We start from the raw sequence: 17,455 nt of genomic DNA, 5'->3' as shown, positions 1-17,455 counted from the left end.
CGCTCTTCTCTCCTGTATCTCACTCAGCTGTGTTTTCTGTTGGCCATTTTAGGGCATGGGTTCGGGGTATGTCCATATGTGCAGCACAAGACACACAGCCTCAGATCAGGACACTCATTGTGGGACCAGAGGCCCTCCCTCAGACCCTTTGGAAGGACAGGATGGTCACCGTCCGCACAGAACTCACGAATAACTTGTCTGTCTGCAGCTTTCTCTCTCTGAGTCCACACAAGCTACCCAACCATCCGTGTGTGGCAGGATTCCTTTCCCTGGCCCCCTGCCAGGTGACCCACTTGAGCAAATGCGGCCTCTAGATGCTCCCTTCGCACTCTGTTCAGCCACAAGTATCCAGTCGGGCTTGGCCGGCTGAATTCTTTCACAAATAACCAACAAACTCTCTAATGCTACTTACCCTTGCTGTGTTCTTCTGCGAAGTTGGCATTTGCCTGCTTTGCCATGGTCCTGTCCCTCCGCCCGAGGCTGTCCGGGCACAGCGGACAATCATCGCAGAAGTAGAATGTAAAATGGAGAACTGTGGTGGATTTCACATCAGGAGGATTTATGTTTGGCCTTTCTGTGTATTTTTTCAACTTGGGTTGATATGCTGTCATTGATTTTTTATTACGGATAGCCATGATGATGAGCTATTTGAGAGGGGCAAATGTCCTAATGTAGGATTATTCTGAACATCAGTAGTCCTAATGCAGGATAATATGCCAAAGGAGCAAGAGTCCTGGGTAGAGATTTCTGGAACTGTCCGGTGGAGATTTCTACCAGAATGCAGTGCTAGAGGGGAGAAGAAGAGCGCTAAACTTTCCAGCTCAGTGCTGGGGTGCCGTCAGCTGACAGGAGACCTGCAGCCAGTGAGCAGACAGCTTTGAATTCAGGCCACCTCGGGCTGGGCTTGGCCCTCCGCTCATGGGCCACTCTGTTTGAAACAGTGAAGCCCTGTCAGATGACTGCTTCGTGTTGGGGGCCGCCGCCGGGGGAGGACATCCCCCTCTTTTCACTATCTGTGTTGTTGACTACAGGATTAATCAGTGTGGCACATGAACACGAGGTTATTAATCCCCAATTTCAGAACCAAAGGGAATGCATGTGTCCAGAGAGGACGGAAGATGCCCTTTCTCAGCTTCTCTCTTCAGCTTCCCGTCGGATAGATGCTGGCAGATTGCTCGGGCTCCCCGTCAAGTCATGCGGATAAGACATGCAGCTGAAAACCAGCGCTGCTTGTCTTCTGGCTTCTGAGGTTATTTTTATTTTTTTCCACAAGGGTCCCTTTCAAAAGATCTACTAGATGGAGTTCTAAGTACAGCTCCCGTGTGAAATGATGCTTTTATAGATACTGGACATGCACGACCAGCAAGACGGGCTGACTGTGTAGACAAGGGCCTTTGTCAACCCAAATCCTTGGAAGGGTGGCCTGGGAACCGTGTGTCTAACATCGTGTAATGCACAATAGCAGCCCGAGGCGCTTGCCCATTGCGTGAAACTCTCTCCTTCTCCTTCTCCTTGAGCACTTTACTAAGAGAAGCTCAGGGAGAAACTGGTTTTTGGAAGTCAAGGCCTGACGTCAGAACAGTTCACCCATGTGAATGAACTTGGCCTCCCATGCATGCCCTTAAATGCCCTTCCAGTCCTGGTCTAGACTGGAACACAACTCGGAGTGGCCTTCTGTGCCCCAGGCCATGCCTGGCTTCTTTTATTAATTATTTAATGAATTAAATTCTTAATTAATTAATTTTTTGAGGTGAATGGAAAGGAAGACATTCTCTGGAGTCAATGAGCCATTGTGGACCTCATTTTTGAGACAAATCTGTAAGAGCCAGTGATTTTTCTCTCTCTCATCATTGCATCAGACTCCTTGAATCAATATCAAGGCCCCTTGTAAAAATGTGGGTAATAAAATAAAATAATGTTTACAAGAAAAGGATTCCTGAGCCATAGATGATGATGTGCTTCTTTTGAACAAACTTAACAAGCCACACAATAATTTGTGTTGGCACTAAGGGACTCATCATGGTGGGACAGACTCAGTAGGAATTTGGGGGACCTTTCATGAAGCTCCATGCTCGTTTGTACCTAAGGTGTTCCTGTACTTCCTAGGCCATACCATCTGGAGGAACTTAAGCCATTCCCTGGTATACCCTTTTTATCCTGAATGCCTCCTTAGTCACTTTCTACTTAAATGCTTTAATTGGGCTGTGGGTCTCTTAAAGTATTTCTTTCTTTTAGGATATATATATATAATATATATACACACACATATGTATGTATATATATATAATTAATTCTCACAGACTGTTTCTATTGGACTCTTAAAACACAGTCTCAAATATAATTGATTATCTCTGCCCTGTAAACGTTTGGTAAGAGTGTTGATTATTTAAACAACACTGGGTATTATTTCAACACAACATGGTTATACTCTGATTTGTATGTTTTTGAGAAATGAAAGGCATTTCAACATTCTACGAATCACAGTGGGTCTCTAAAGTGATTTGCTGTTTTTGTGATGACAGCATCTCCAGAATCCAGTTCTGAGTCGTAACATGACAGTGTTATGTAAGAATTAACGCTCATGTGCTTATCTCAAGAACTTAATATTGATTATGTAACCACAGCGGTACTTTCTAACACCAGTATCCTCTAGGCTAGTTGTTTATTAGATATTAAACCGAGCTTCTTTTTAGGAGGGAATTAAATGTTTTGCTTTCAACTAATGAAAATTCCCACTTGAATCTTATTATTTATCTAGCAGCACACTGACGCCACCCTTTTCAAAAGGTGTGGGTATTTAAGAAGTCTTATTTAGAATATTAGTGTTTAAATAATCTGCCTATTATCAGAAATGTTCTCATTGAAAATTAAACACTATTTTGATCTTTTTGAATGAAAAATAATATACTGGTTTTTATTTGTTTTACAGCATAAAGCAATAAAAAAGCACAGTTTTATAGTTAATTGATTTGAAGTCATAAAAATAATATAGTCTGAAGATCTAGGAATGTTAAGGGTAGCTGAAGAAATTGAGTTTTTTAAAATCATATTAATCTTTTTCAAGACGGTGCCATATAGCATATGGACTTTATAGTAATGTTTCCGTACTAAACTTTAACGACCTTTGTTTTTTAGGCTGACTACAACAATACCGTAGGAATGAATGCGTCCCTCATTTTAGTCAAGATTTATTGACATCAACACTAATACAAATTTGTAAGCAGTGGGCATGCGGGCGACAGGTAGGGAAGCAGTCATCGAATGCCTAGTGTATGCTGGCCTTTACTAAAGGTTTTAAGTGGTAAGAGTAACAGGACCCTGCTACCAAGCTGTTTAAAATGGAGCTGCCAACACAAATTATACCTGCATTCCATTTCTCCGGAGACTTGATACAAAATATCCATATGTACAGGTTAAAGCCCATCAGTTTCAGGAGTCCAGACATCAAGGCTGTGATGGGCAAGAGGAAAGAAACACTGAAGGAGGCTTCCTGGAATGACAAACTTAGAGCCAGGAGGGAGGCATTTGGGGGCTTAGGATGCTGTGAGTCAATGCTCAACCCCGAGTCCATTTTCAGCATGCCAGATAATCACTAAGAAATTATTTCATTAGAATGCAGAGGGTCTCTGTGATATGATATCTCACACCTGAGTGACATATAAATTGATAATTTACTAGCAATCAACTGAAAACCAGCATGCAAAATGCACAGATTTCTATGAAGCTTGGAAGCAAGACCCACTTGCTTATGAATTATTTTGCTCAGATAACTGTGGATTTCTGTAAGTCAGAAAATTCAAAACCAAGGGAGGGCAATGTGTCTCTTTAACAGACTTTACCTGTATAAGTAGATGAGTTTAACATTTAATCAACCCTTGTTTCCAATCTTTATGAAGAAAGGTTACTAGTATTTGAAAGGAGAAAACAGCTTATCAATAAAATCAGTTAAGGCACAGGCCTGCATGTTGGCCAAAATCATATAAAATTTAACCATACGTATTGTAAACTTAACTTTGGGCTATTAAAAGGGGTGGATGTTTAAAGTATTATAAAGAATTCATAAATGTATGAATAAATCATTTAAAAATCATCTGAGACTCTAGCTTGCCCCATGTTTTCAAATGCTTTTAAAAACAAATAATTCAGATGAGAGTAGAATCAGGCAGCGCTGAAGCGCAAGTTTTCATTACCCAGATAAACTTTCCTCATCATTTTTTGGGGGGAAGGCAGAGACAAATGCTTTTATACCTAACTTTGATCATCATCATCTTGGCAGCTTTGCTAGTGTTCACTGGCCTCTTAACATGATTTTAGTTTTTATTCTTTCCAGCAGGTGGGCATTTTTTTTTTCAGTGGAGAACGAGGAAAATCGTTTATTTCACAAGGAGCACTGTAGGGGTGTCGGTTCCTGCCAGGGCTCATCCCATGCTCCTGGACTTACAACTCATATTTCCAGCTGTGTGTAAACTCTGCGGCGGTCTGATAACCTGCCGCGGAGCTACAGGGCAAACGTTCTGGGCGCGACCAGAAAGCCATGCTTACTGAATTATGGGCCAATGTGTTTATTCATAAAAGGTTTGGAGTAACAAACGTTTAGTGACAATCTTCCCTCTTGTGATATGTCATTAGAGAAGCTCAAAGGGAAGGAAAAGAAGCCACAAGAGGCACATCCTGCCGGTGTTGCAACACCTGAACACAGGGGTGAGTGAGGAGCCTCTAAGACCCTGTGTTTGTAATTTAAATCTTTGACTAAACAGTATTTCATCCGGAAAGGAAAAGTGGCCGGGAGCCTACTACACTGATGTTAGCAGAGCTGAACTCCGGGAGTCACGGAACCAATGTAATCGATAATCAGTAAACACCCCCGCCACGTGCTCCCTTCCCCTTGTCGTGCTTTGTCGTTTTCAGTTTGTCCGGGAAACCTGTGCCTTCCAGCCGGCGTTCGAAGAAAAGAAGGACGAAAACCTAGAAAGAAGTTTTATTCCAGAAAAGAGTCAGAATCTAAAGTTTGCCTCTGATTCAACGAAGACGCAGAGAACAAATGTTTGACGGCTCCCGCGCCACTCTCCGCGCGTATGCGGAGACTTACATTCGAGTTGCATGTACCTTTTCTTGTAACAGGAAAGCCGCTGTAATCTTTCCAAAAGGCAACAAACGTATACGACGAGGAGAAGCCTTTTGCGAGTGAAGGAATGAACCCCACGCTCTCCGAGGAGAAGCATGTGCTCTCCAGCCCCTGGGCTGCCCCCCTTCCCCCCGAGACCCACCCCGCGCCGCCAGGTCCGCAGCCGGGGCAAACTCCCGACGCCCGGAGAGGTACCCAGCGATCCAGTCCGCGCCTCTCGGGCGCGTCGCCCGGGAGGCTGACTGATCGTTCTAGTTTCTCCTTCGTCGGAAAACTGCAAAGGCAACAACAAAATACGCACTCTGGAAGGTAAGGGTCACCGGAATCTTTTTCCTGTTTCGCAAATTTAGGGATTACGACCTAGTGAGAGCCAGGGCTGGCGCCCATGACACGCGACCCTCGGAGTGCGCCCCGCAATTGCAGAAACGCCTTCAGCCTTTGCTGGGAGAAGGGGAGTCGCACCAAGTCCCAGGCGCCCCACTTCCCCAGTTTGGTGCAGATACAAATATGCTCTTCTCCAGTATAGACTGTTTAGACGGGAGTGGGGAAAAACAGAGACTAGGGGAGAATCTGGAGCACACTTCAAAATAAAAACACGTGAGAACTGGACGGACCGTCGTGGAAAACGAGAATTGGCCCCGGGGTCGGGCGCACCCCTGGCCCCCGACCCTGCGTCAGCCAAGCGGCTGCATCGCCACGCGCGCCGCGCGCCCAGGTGGCCGTCTTGCCCTTTGTGGAAGTTGGGCTTCGGTGCGCGTGCTCCAGTCTTGGGAAGGTGACCGAGTTGAGGGAGTTTGGACAGCTCGTCCCACCGCGCGCGGACCCCGAGTGCGGTGAGGACCCCGCGCAGCCCGCCGGCTGGGACGCAAGCATCCGCGCATCTGTGCGCTCTGGCGCTTCAACTTCCCAAACTTCGAGCGGCTCCGTGTTCCCAGCGCCCATTGGGCGGCACATTTCCCTTCAGTTCAGTAGCAACTGTTTGGAATCTGGGCTGGGAAGGAGGGGGGCATGGAGGCGGAGGGTGTTGTCCCAAAAAGCCGCAGGTGAGGAGGTGGTACTCAGGACTTTGGGGGGATGATCTCGCAGTTTTTCTTTTTTGACCATAGATGCCTTTTCCATTCTTACCGGGGCAAACTGGGCGGCGCGCACGAAGTTCGTTTTAAAGTGTGTTTTGCAAAGGGAGTCCTGGGGGAGGAACAGGCTTTCTTACTCTCAGTTTATTGGAAACACTGTGCGTCGGTTTCAACTCCAGCCAAACGTCCGAGTTTGAACTCCTCTCCCAGGAGCTCCGAGCACAGCTCGGTTGGAGCTGCTGGCCAGCCACCGGGAGGGTTCCCGGGCTCGGGCAAGGGACAGGCCGACGTGGCTAGCCCGGCAGCGCACAGCTGGAGCAGCTGCTGGGCGGCGAATTTAGAATCCGGAACACCAGACCCAGATGTGGCGACGCCCCGCAGAGACGCGGGAGCTCCCCTGCTCCCCCCGCTCCATCCCGGTGGCTCGGGCGCCCAGCGTCCAAAGAGGGCCTCGGGGTGCCGGGGCCTGGCGCCCGGGGGCCGGGAGGCGGCGGGGCGCGCTACGTGGGGGAGGGCGGCGGCGGCGGCGGCGTGGGGAGCGCCCGCTCCGCCAGTGGGCGTCTCCTGCAGCCGCCGCCGCCACCTCCTCCACGGGCAGCGACACTGCGGCGCTTTTCTCCGCTGCTTTCGAGCAGTCGCCGAGGCTCAGCCGCCGGAGCGCGCACTAACCACGCCACGCTCGCCGGCTGCGTCTCCGCAGCCCCTCGCCCGGGCCGGCAGCACGCCGATTGTGCGCGCCAGCCGGCAGACAGGCGCCGCCGCGGGGCACCCGCGCCCGGCCCCAGGTCCTCCCGCACCCAGAGCGGGACGCGATGTGAAGACTGGGCCGGGAGGGGCGCGGAGGACCGGAGAGGAGGACCAGAACGGCGCTCGGGCCGACCGGCCGCGGGAGGCAGGTCCTGCGGGGGCGGAGCCCGCCGAGTCCCGGCCCGCGGCGCGCCCCTCCCGCCGGCGGCCTGCCCCACCGCGGCCCGGGGGAGGAGGGCCATGGCCAGCCCCGTAGAGCCGCTCGCTCCCCGCCCCCACGCCCCCCTGCCCGCGGCCGGGGACGAGCCCGGATCCGGCCCCGGCAAACTCCGCCCGGAGCCCTGGCGCGGCGTGGCCGGCGGGGGGAGCGCGGTGGGCCCGGGTCGGGCCCCGGAGCCGCCGGGCGAAGGCCGGGCCGAGCGCGCCGCGCCCCCGCGCCCGCCCCCCTCCTCCGCAGGCCGCGCCAGCCCCGCGGGGGGCCCGGGCGCCCTGTGTGCGCGCGGCAGCGGCGGCTGGGGCTCGGCCCGCGCTCCCCTCGCGCTCGCCCTCTCCTCCCCTGTCCCCTCCTCCTCTCCGTCTTCCTTTTACTTCTGGCCGCCGCCCCCCCCGGCCCCCCCTTCTCTTCTCCCCTCCTCGTCTGCCTTCCACCTCCCCGTGCGTCTCCCAGGAAGGGGGGGCGCAGCGGCGGCGGCGGCGGCGCGAGGAGGAGGCGGCGGCGGCGATGCTGGCGGCGGCGGCGGCGGCGGAGGAGGACCAGAGGCAGCTCCCCTGAGCGTCCCTCCCAGCAGTAGTCCCCGCGGCGGCGGCGGCGACGGGCGGCGGCGGCTCTTCCTCTGCTCCGCGCTCCAGGCTTTGCTGCTCCCAGCCCGCGCCGGGCTCCGGCTCCCGCTCGGCCCGGCCGCCCGCCGCGCGGGCTCCCCCGGCTTCCCGGGTGCCGGCGGGGGCTGCCCCGGCCCCAGCCCCGGCGGCGGCGGCCGAACTCCGCGGCGGCCCGGAGGCGCCGGCTTCGCCCTCGCCGCCGCGTCCCCCCTGCTATTCGGCTCCGACATGGAAGATGGACCTTCTAACAACGCGAGCTGCTTCCGAAGGTTGACGGAGTGTTTCCTGAGCCCCAGTAAGTGCCGGGCTCCTCGTTCCCCGCGGTCGGGGGCGCGCAGGGGGCTGTGTCCGGGGCATTTGGCGCCCAGTGGGCTTCACGGGAGGACGGGAAGCGCGAGGCACACTGGTGGCGCGCGGGAGTGTCCGCCGGCTCCGGGACACCGGGGTTTCCTCGGCTCCGCGTGCTGGCGGGGGGAAGGGCGACCCGGGAGGGCGGCGGGTGCCGCACGGTGAGAACGGGATCCGCTGCCCGCCTCGGGTCCCCGGGTGCGGCTTGTGGCCACGCTTGCCCGGCCCGTTGGTGCAGTCTCTACCCTGGCCCCTTACGCCAGGCTCCGCTCACCTTAGCCTGGGGCCAGTGAGGCTGGAAGACACGCGCTGCCTTCCACTTGGGGGTCCCGCCCGCTGGGGTCCCCCGGCCGGGAGAGGGCAGGCCAGGACACCGGAGCTCCGCGCTCCCAAAGGTCGAAGGCGGTTCCCCGGGTTCGGTGTCGGTGCCCGGGTCGCTTCCCCCCCCCCCCCCCCCCCCCCCCCCCCCCCCCCCCCCCCGCTGCAGTGACCCTGTTCCGGAGCGTGGACTCGCGGAGTGAAACGGGTGCACCTTCACTGTCCACTTACTCCAGATGCCGAGGTTTTAGCTGTGCCTGGGCTGGTGAATGGAGGGACAATGGGGCGTTAGGGTGGAGGAGGAAGGCGTCGCGGGTTCGGACCCCCGGGCCGCCTAAGGCCGCCCCGCCTCCCCAGCCCCGAGTGCCGGGCTGAGAGCGCGCTGGAGCAGGGGTGGTGGAAGGCGTGTCGCGGGGGAGGGGAGCAAGGCTGAGCAGAATAGTCAAGGCAGAGGTTTGCTGGAAGGCAGGAGGCGGGAGATGTTAAGGCAAGAGGCGCCCGGTGCGCAGGATAGGGGATCGCCGTTGTTGTGGATGGAGGGCGAGCCAGGTGAGGACGGGAGACCCGGGGCTGGGGGTGGGGGGTGGCGAAAGCCGCATCCGCGGGGCACGGGGCGACTCCGGCGCCAGCTGGATTGGGCACGGTTCTTCCCGGCCCGAAACGCGGAGCCCGGGCGCCACCGTCCACCGCGTGCGCACCCGAGCCTTTGTCTGCTGCTCGCTAGGGAACCGCGTTTCCGCGGCGCCTCTCCCGGCAGACTCTCCCGGGTCGCCTTTTGGCTTCCTGCTCCCATCCGCCGCTCACGCCCCAGCCCTGGCCAGTCTTCACCTCTGGGCTCCTGGGGTCCAGCCCTCCCTCGGTGCTGGTACTTGTCTGGAACAATCCCCGCCGAGCACCGCCGGGGGCAGCCCCTGGGCCTGCGAGCTTGTCCTGCGCGGGCCCTACAGCCCCCAGCGATCCCGCCTCCGGGGTGCGGGGATCCGCCGGGACCGCGTGGCCCAGCGGCCTTTTGCACCGCGCTCACTCAGGCTGCCAGCGGCTGATTCTGCCCGCACTTGCCCGTGGACCTGATAGGACCGCTAGGCGTGGTCCCCGGACCCCCTCCCCGACCCGTCCATCCTGGAGTCTCCCCTAGTCAGACACAGCTTCCAGTTATCTGCTTCCGCAGGCCCCCGCCTGCCGGTGTTGGTTGATTTTTAGATGCTACATTTGGGGAGGGATGTGGTCTGGGCACGGAGGACCTCGCGCTTGCTGACCTTAGATGTGGACATTTTTACTTACTGAAAGGGGCACAGATTTGCTAGTAATTGAAGGTGGGGTGAGACCATGGAGCTCTGCACCCGTTCTGAAGCGTATTGGCTAAGTCTTGGGCCTAGAACTGGGGTCCCTGTTTGTCCGCTTCCACGTGCATTTGTGCATTCCAAATAAACGTCTGCTTTCCGCTTTTGGCGGTTGGGCTATGTGTGGGGATGGAAGGGTGCCATGCCTTGCCTGTGAGGAGCATTGTTTTGGGGAGAGGGCAGTGGCAAGGGGACAGGGGTGTGGGCATTTGGATGGAACAGGGTTTCCTAAAATAATGAGGTTTCTCTTTGTATTTATTGTTAGTGGGGTTTGTTTGGGAGAGAGGGGGTACCTTGCCAGGGATGTTGTGGGACAGGATAAAGATGAACAGTCCAGGTTGAATGAGGGTGAACTAGGGGGTTCCCAGCAGGCTTTCCCTTTGGAAGGACAGAGGACCTAGAGAAGAAAGCCATCAGAAGGGACCCATTCTGCAGGAAGTTCTGGCTGGGAGAAGCCGCGTGATAATCACACTCAAGAACTGCGGGTTTTTGTCTTTGTGTGTGTTTTCATCCCTAGAACCAAGTCAGTAAGGAGTAGCCTGGGGTTTGAATGGGATCAAGAGGCTACAAGGTCTTTTAAGGTGCTAAGTATGAAAGTACTCTTCAACACCATCTACTATTGGGCAGAGGTGGGCAGATGCTGAGTGGACGCTCAGAGGACAGGAGCTGGTTTCTGCTCTGACACTTTTAGGGTCTTTGTTTCTGTCTCACTGGATGAGACACTAGAGCTGTCTGAATTGGTGAAGTACCAGAATCCTGGCAGACTTTTTGATGTTTGCCGATAAGAATGAATTCTGGATTCTGTAAGAGTGGAAAAATGCCTAAATTTATACAGATGTGTCTTAATTGTTGCACATTTATTCCCCTTTTCTTTTTGCCTTTCCATTTGGTCTCTTCTGGGTCTAACAATCAAGTTGTCACATAAAGGCTGGTGTGTCCAGTTCCTGTTTCTAGGAACACTGGTTTTATTTTTATCATCCTCAAAAAGCAAATCATGGGTTGGAAGTTGGATATCCTGGTTCCATTCCTGTCCATTTGGGTTTTGCATTTTGGTCCACACTGACTCACTGGTTTGCTCAGTAATGCACAGAGCAAACTTTTATTAAAAGACATTGCCAGTTGCCCTGGCCTGGCCACAGTCCATGAGGGGTTCACCAATCAGGAGAGAGCCTCCTGGAAGCAGGCTTATTAGTGCTGACGTCCAGGGCTCGTAGGTTGGCGGTCATGCTGCCTTCGTGTCCGGTCATGCCTGACTCCCCCTCATCTGCCGTCCACCTTTAAATGTTGACCTCTGACCTTGTCCTCAGGCTCAGGGCTTCAGCATATCACAGCTCCCAAAGTTGCTGACTGGAATAGAAAGCCGTCTCTGTACTTGGAGAACCCAGATCCTTCTAGAGAGAATGGAGAATTCCGCTTTGCATGGGTGTGCACGCGTGCATGCATGCGTGTGTGTGTGTGTGTGTGTGTGTGTGCACGCGCACACACACACGCAGAGCAAAGTCAAGAAGTCATGCTGTGACAGACTGGTATATGCTTCAGTTTTCTGGAAAAAACAACTCACCTTGTCTGCACTTGGGGCTGTGGTGGAGAGTGCAGGAGAGGTATCTCAGCAGAGAAGAGGCCTTGAGAATACTGCCGTAAGCACACGGAAGAGTCAGAAAGTCTCCCTTCCTTCCGTACTGTCTCTTGACAGCTGCCGACTCTGAATGGTGCTGGGCTGTAAAGGGGGAAAGCGCTTCTTGGTCAGGACGGAGGGGACCAAGGGAGCAGGAAGAGGACGTGGCAAAGATGTGGGACACTGCTTTAGACCACAGCGCATTGTGTCTTTTTCACATGTTCATAACAGAAAGTGTGCGTCTGCATGAAGGGTAGGCTCGAAATATGCTCAGCATCACCCGCTAAGCCCTTGTGCTCTGGTTCTTGAGACTGAAGATCCTCTGTGACCAGCACTTGAACACACAGAGATAAACAGATGGGATTCCTCTGAAGGGCAAATGTGTGTGACACGCGGGAGCCACACCAAACTGGACACACAGCTTCTTTGTACGGGCGTTAGTGAGACAGAGGTTACTGAGGACGGGAGACCCGAATCACAATGGAAATGGAGGTCAAGTCAGTTCACAGCCAACTAGTGGGTAATTATTAAGTCCCTACTCAGTGCAAATCATTTGAGGTCGTTGGAAATAATGAAGACTGTTTCCTCAAAGGACCTGAAGTAAGGATCTAGATAGCTACCGAGATGATCAACAAAGCAGAGTTGTGAAGTTTCCCTGCCGGGCCAGGGTGCCTGCCGGTCATGGTAGACCAGATGTCCGATGACCAGATGTCCGTAGAGACGTTTTGTCTGTTTTCGCTGGAGTAGTTGGCCGGGCCGAAATCCACCCGCCGTGCTGTTTAAATGGGCCGAAACTGTTTAAGGGTGTTAATTTAAATTTCATAAAACTCCTTGTTTATTTTCAAAAAGCTTGCATGAACAAAGATAATCCCTAAAAATCTAAATCAGAGGCAGCGGAAAAAGGTCAGTGTCTTCCCTCGTGTCAATCCGATGTCTTACCCTCGGATAATTTTGCACATAGAACTTCTTCTATCCCTTGGGAAAAGAAATACATTACAACAAGATAAGTCAGTCAGGGGGCCTTCATGTAGGACGTGCTGTCTATGGCTAATAATACTGTGTTGCCTATTTGAAACTTGCTGAGAATGTGGATCTTAAAAGTCCTTCCTCCTCAGGAGGAGAAAAAAAAATGCAGGGCACTAGATAATTAAGTAAATGCTAGGATTTTGTTTACTATAAAGCAGGTTAAACCTGGGGAGATGAGCATCTCGTCAATTAATATATTGTTAATTTTTGTTTGTTTAAAAACAGCTCAGGCAGTCTGAGAAGGAAAGAAAAAAATAATTTTCATGAAAAAGGAATATTTCTCCCTTAAAAGGAAAACTCTTAGTTGTAATTCAAAACATTTTAATTTCCTTTTAAAATGTAAATCAAGCTCCTCCAGCTGATCTAAATTGGTCTAAGGGAAAACTCCACAGTGATAGAGTAGCTCCAGATCTTAGGAAGGAAACAGAAGACGACTAGCACTCGGATTTTATTTGTATCATTTACCACTTTCTGGAATTCTCTTGCTCATTTGCTGGCCAGCTTGTTCATTGCCTTGCTTCCCTGTGCAGAAAGCAAGCTCGGTGAGCGCCTGAGGGAGGGAGCTTGTCTTTTTTGGTTCTATCCCTGAGACCCACCGTGGCTGACATGCGTGTTGAAGGTGCTCTAATATTTGCTTGGGAAATTCAAGGGTGAAAAGAAACAAAAAACAACAACGTGGTGCTTGTGGAAAGGGAACGTGGGAATGGAAGGCCACTCGTTGAAAAGGACTTGGCCTGGGCCTCTGTGTGCCGGGATCCAACCCCACGGGGACAGAGTCCAAGCTCTCCGCACACAGCAAGCAGGAGAGCTGGGCAGGGCTGCAGACTCAGTCCCTGCCTCGCGGAGGGAGCGCAGGGTCTTGAGGGAAGGAAGCTGAGCCCCTCTGACGTTCCACGCGCAGAGGGGTAAGGAAGAAGGCGGGAAGCCCACTGCCTCCCGTGGGGGAGCCGGGCTGCTGTGTGACCAGGGGCAGAGTCGTCATCTGCCCACTGAGGACGGGTGGGAGACGGAGAGCATGCACCTGAGAAGTAGGGGAGACAGAAGCCGGAGGAGCAGGTAACATTCCTCGGACTGGTGGCTGATGAGGCAGGGGCCCGGTGGCTCCTTGGTTCCTGGGTTGGAGAGGGGAGTGTGTGTGTGTGTGTGTGTGTGTGTGTGTGTGTTCAGGGCTGGTGATGGTGGTGCTGGTTCCTTGTCCAGAGAAAAGGATAGAAGGACAGAAAATGCTGGAATTGACACCGATTTGGTCAGCACTGTTGTTGGTACAGGGATCCCTGGTTGCGTGGGCGCCTGCGTGCTGTGATGGAGACCTGAACCGATCCTGCGAAGGGAGGAATCCACCCAGCATGGAAAGTGCCAGATGCCACGAGAACTATGCGTGGAGTTAAAATCGCGAGTTGACGGGACAGCTCCTTTCATTCCGGTGGTCTGTGGGGGCTTCTCTGTGGAGGGGAAGTTGTCCTGGGGTCTGATCGGCCCATGCGGCCAGTAGTGCAGAGTGCCCCAAGCAGAGGGAGTCTCCGGTTAGGGGACAGGAGGAGGGTCCCCTGTCGTCAGAGCCTGGGCACGGACCAGAGCAGTGGTGTGGAGGGAAACCCACAGAGCAAAAGGGCCAGTTGGGGCTTTGTAAGTTGGGGGAAAATTGCATATTATGCAGGAGCAAAGGGAAGCTGCTGGAAGGTTTTAAACTACTGGGGATTATGGGCTTTGTGATCCAAGAACCTCATTCTGGCTGCAGTTCCGTGAGTGAATGCAGGGGCTGTTGAGACGGAGGACACGTGGTCCCCTGTAGTAGGCAGGGCAAGAGATCGGGAGACCCGCGTGGCAGTGAATTGTGGCTTTCGGAGGAGCTTGGAGGCAGGCGCAGGTGCACCGGGTGTGTGGGCGAAGGCAGGAGAGGGCCGGAGGGGTGCCTGGGCTTTCGGTGTGGCAGCTGGGCACAGGCCGGACTGTGCGAGGGCGCAGCCAGCAGGCTCCGAGCGCCGCCTGATGGAGTCACTAGTAGACGGTTGTGTGCTGCGGTGGCGTCCCCCGCAGGGGGTGTGGAATGACAGGGGGGCTCTCTGGGCAGCCGCAGAAGGAGTGGGGTGGGAGATGAGGCTCTGTGACTTCTTGGGAGCAGGAGAAGCTGCAGTTCTGAATGGAAACCTGCCGTGACCTGGGGGAGCAGGAGGGACAGAAGACTGTGTGACAGGAGCGGAAGGAAGAACCATGGAGAACCCAGAGGAAGAGTGAGCCCGAGAGGAGGGAGATGGCAGAGACCGCGTCCTGGAATCGGGAGGGGGCACTGCTGCACCGAAGAAGCCAGGCGCCCCGGAGATCGAGTAAGTTGGCGGCGCCACCGTGCCCTCAGGGCCCCGTCCAGGGATTTTGAGTGTGGTGGCAGAGAGGCAGACCTGTTTTTCATGGGGCAGAGTCCCCGGAGACCAGTGTGCGACAGGTGTAGCTGTGGGGCAGGAAAGGGGAGACAGAGCCCCGTGGCCTTCCCCTGCAGGCTGGTGAGAGCTGGCTTCTCCCCTGGTGGCATGGACCCGGGAGTGTGACTTGCTGGTGAGGAGTTTGGAGGAGGAGGAGAAGGAGAGCAGAGCAAGCCCGGGAGAAGATGGAGGAAGGACGCCAGGGCCCCTGGAGGGGGCTCTGCAGGGACATCTGTGGAAGGCCAGTGGGGGCTGGAGGCGTCAGGCGCAGGCAAGGGCACCGTGCGGGCAGCTGACATGCACCCCCCAGCAGTGAGCAGAGTCGGGGCACATAGCCAGGCCACAGGGGCCCTGCCGGCGCAGGCGGGTCAGTAACTGGATGGTCGGGCCGGCGACGGGAGTGACCCGGAGCTGTCCAGGAGGAAAGTCCAGGGAGTCCCGCGCAATCGCGGAGCCCGGGCCGCCCGCCGGCTGCGTGCAAGAGCCCTGCGGGAGTCAAGTGCACGCGCTCTCCCCAGGGGCAAACACCCGGGGGCGGGAAGTGTGGACGCTTGGAAGCTCTGAGTGCACATCTTGATGAAAACCACCCAGCAGGACGAAACTGGAGCGGTATCTTGAAGGAGGCAGGGTGTGTGGTGTGCAGAGCTGGCGGGAGGCCCGAGGGGAGGAGCTGTGGCCGGAGAGCCCGAGAGAGAGAGAGAGAGAGAGAGAGAGAGAGAGAGAGAGAGCTCGCGCGCGCACAGAGGGGTCCGGGGCCCATGCGTCACGGGGAAGAGAGGCAGAAGATAAAGGCAGTGTGAGCAGTGGAGGAGAGATTGCCGAGTCTTCGTGCGGAGGTCATTCTGTGTGTATCCTGGGGCCGGACAGGGGGTGCCAAGCACAGTGACGTTGCGCCACGTGACAGGCACGGTTCCTCCAGCGCCCGTGTTCCAGTTGCTGTCCTGCTCACGGGCAGTGGCCGTGTCCACAGACCTCCTCCTGGCCTCCAGGTGGGGTGCAGACAAGATCAAGGCAGTTATGACACCATTCAGCAATGACCAGAGGGGTGCACAGGGGAAAGAATGCTCTAAGGGCATCGTTGCCTGGGACCAAGCTCTCTGCCTGGTGTGACTCCCCCTCCTCCCGCCACCCCCTCTCCCCTCCACTTCCTCCAGCGCCAAATTGCTTGTAGTTGGCGAACTTCCCGCCGCCCCCAGGCCCCTCCTTTCCTTCCAGTTGCCATTCCCTGGCCTCTGGGAGTTCCCGCCTTCTCCCGGGCCTCGCTCACCGCTCACCGTCCCCATCTCTGCCCACCGCCAGTGCCTGGGGCCGGTACTTTTCCACTGAGTGTGTGTCTCCCTTCCTTCCCGTGGGCAGGAAGCATGTTTTATTCATTTTCTTAACCTCAGTGCCTAGCACACTGCCAAGCAATTAGACAATAATTCTCATGAATAAGTAAGCGAAGGTGTTTAGGTGGGAGAATCTGATCAAAATGGTCCTTAAAGAATGTTAGTCTTCCCAAAAGGAAGGCAGAAATGAAGTAAGTAACGTGGTGCTTGGGTTTTAGTATAACTTCAGACATCATCAGATTCTTTGTTTTTTCCCCCGTGTACTCCAAAACCACTGTTTGACACCAATGACCAGGGCTCCCCAGCTACGGGGAGCTCAGCGAGGGGCAAGCACCACCTGCTGATGGCGAGGAGGGAGATACGTGTTTGGAGCATTTCGGCTGCCTCTGTTTTCTTTCCTGAGGCAGTGATAGAAAGCTTCTTACTTTGACAAAAACATTTTCTACAGTAGCAAAGAGAAAACGTTGCTTATGAAGGTATTTAAACAGTGCCATGTGTGTGGATATCATGAATTATTTATAAAAATGTGAGCATATTTGGACTTTTAAAAGTTGGTAAGTACTGGGTAAGAGGCAGTTTTGCATGAAGAGCAGGTCACGGCTGGAAGAAAGCATCCTGAGTGTGTGGAATTCAAATTGTACCTATTCATTCATGATGTAATTATGTGTTTCTGCATTATAGTTTTAACAGCTTCCAAAATGAACATTTAAAATGATATCCACAGAGCCTGATTACTATGGCTTCCTAGATTTGGTAATTATATATTTTATCATTGCTGTTAGGATTATATCCATGTTCAGATTTTCTTGTTGTCCCAAGACCAGAAGTTTACTCTGCAAACATTCTTGTCTCATCGATCATCTGCCTTTTTAGGATAAACTGTTTGTGTCTCATGATTAAACATATCCAATTATTTTAAGGCAGATTAAGGGAAGACTTCGTTATAAAACCTCAACAATTAAAACAGTGTGGTCCCGGCATGTGAATAGGTTAAACCAGTGCTTTGGAATAAAAGAGTCTTAGAACTGACCCAGACACATGAAGGGATTTAGAATATTTTAAAAGTATATTATCTTTTCTAGGGTTAAAAGTAGACTATTGAGTAAAATGATTTGGGGACAACTAGGAAGTCGTGTAGACAAAAACAAGATTAGATCATACCTTTTTCTGCACCTCCAGAAGAAATTCCAAATGGATCATATGTTTGAATAGTTTTTTGTTTTGTTTTGTTTTTGTTTTTTAAAGAAACGTAAGACAAAAAAGTGAACTGATTGCTTCCTAGGCTTGGAATGGGGGGGG

General features: G+C 53.7%; 1 protein-coding gene across 3 annotated transcripts in view; it reads left to right on the top strand.

Annotated features, from left to right (window-relative positions):
* PDE10A (phosphodiesterase 10A) overlaps positions 1 to 17,455 on the top strand; it is a 565,247-nt gene that overhangs the window by 269,523 nt on the left and 278,269 nt on the right. The window contains exon 1 of one of the 3 annotated variants that reach the window (XM_059401404.1): positions 6,733 to 8,059. The exons of the other annotated variants lie outside the window; for them this stretch is intronic. Coding sequence (XP_059257387.1) covers positions 7,186 to 8,059 — 874 coding nt within the window. The 5' untranslated portion in view covers positions 6,733 to 7,185. Of the gene's footprint in view, positions 1 to 6,732; positions 8,060 to 17,455 lie in introns of those variants that run through there. 3 annotated transcript variants of the gene reach the window in all.

Source organism: Mustela nigripes, chromosome 5 (assembly GCF_022355385.1).
Source record: "Mustela nigripes isolate SB6536 chromosome 5, MUSNIG.SB6536, whole genome shotgun sequence".
Taxonomy (NCBI): domain Eukaryota; kingdom Metazoa; phylum Chordata; class Mammalia; order Carnivora; family Mustelidae; genus Mustela; species Mustela nigripes.
The sequence above is the reverse complement of the archived record's forward strand: the minus strand, read 5'-3'. Positions and strand labels throughout refer to the sequence as shown.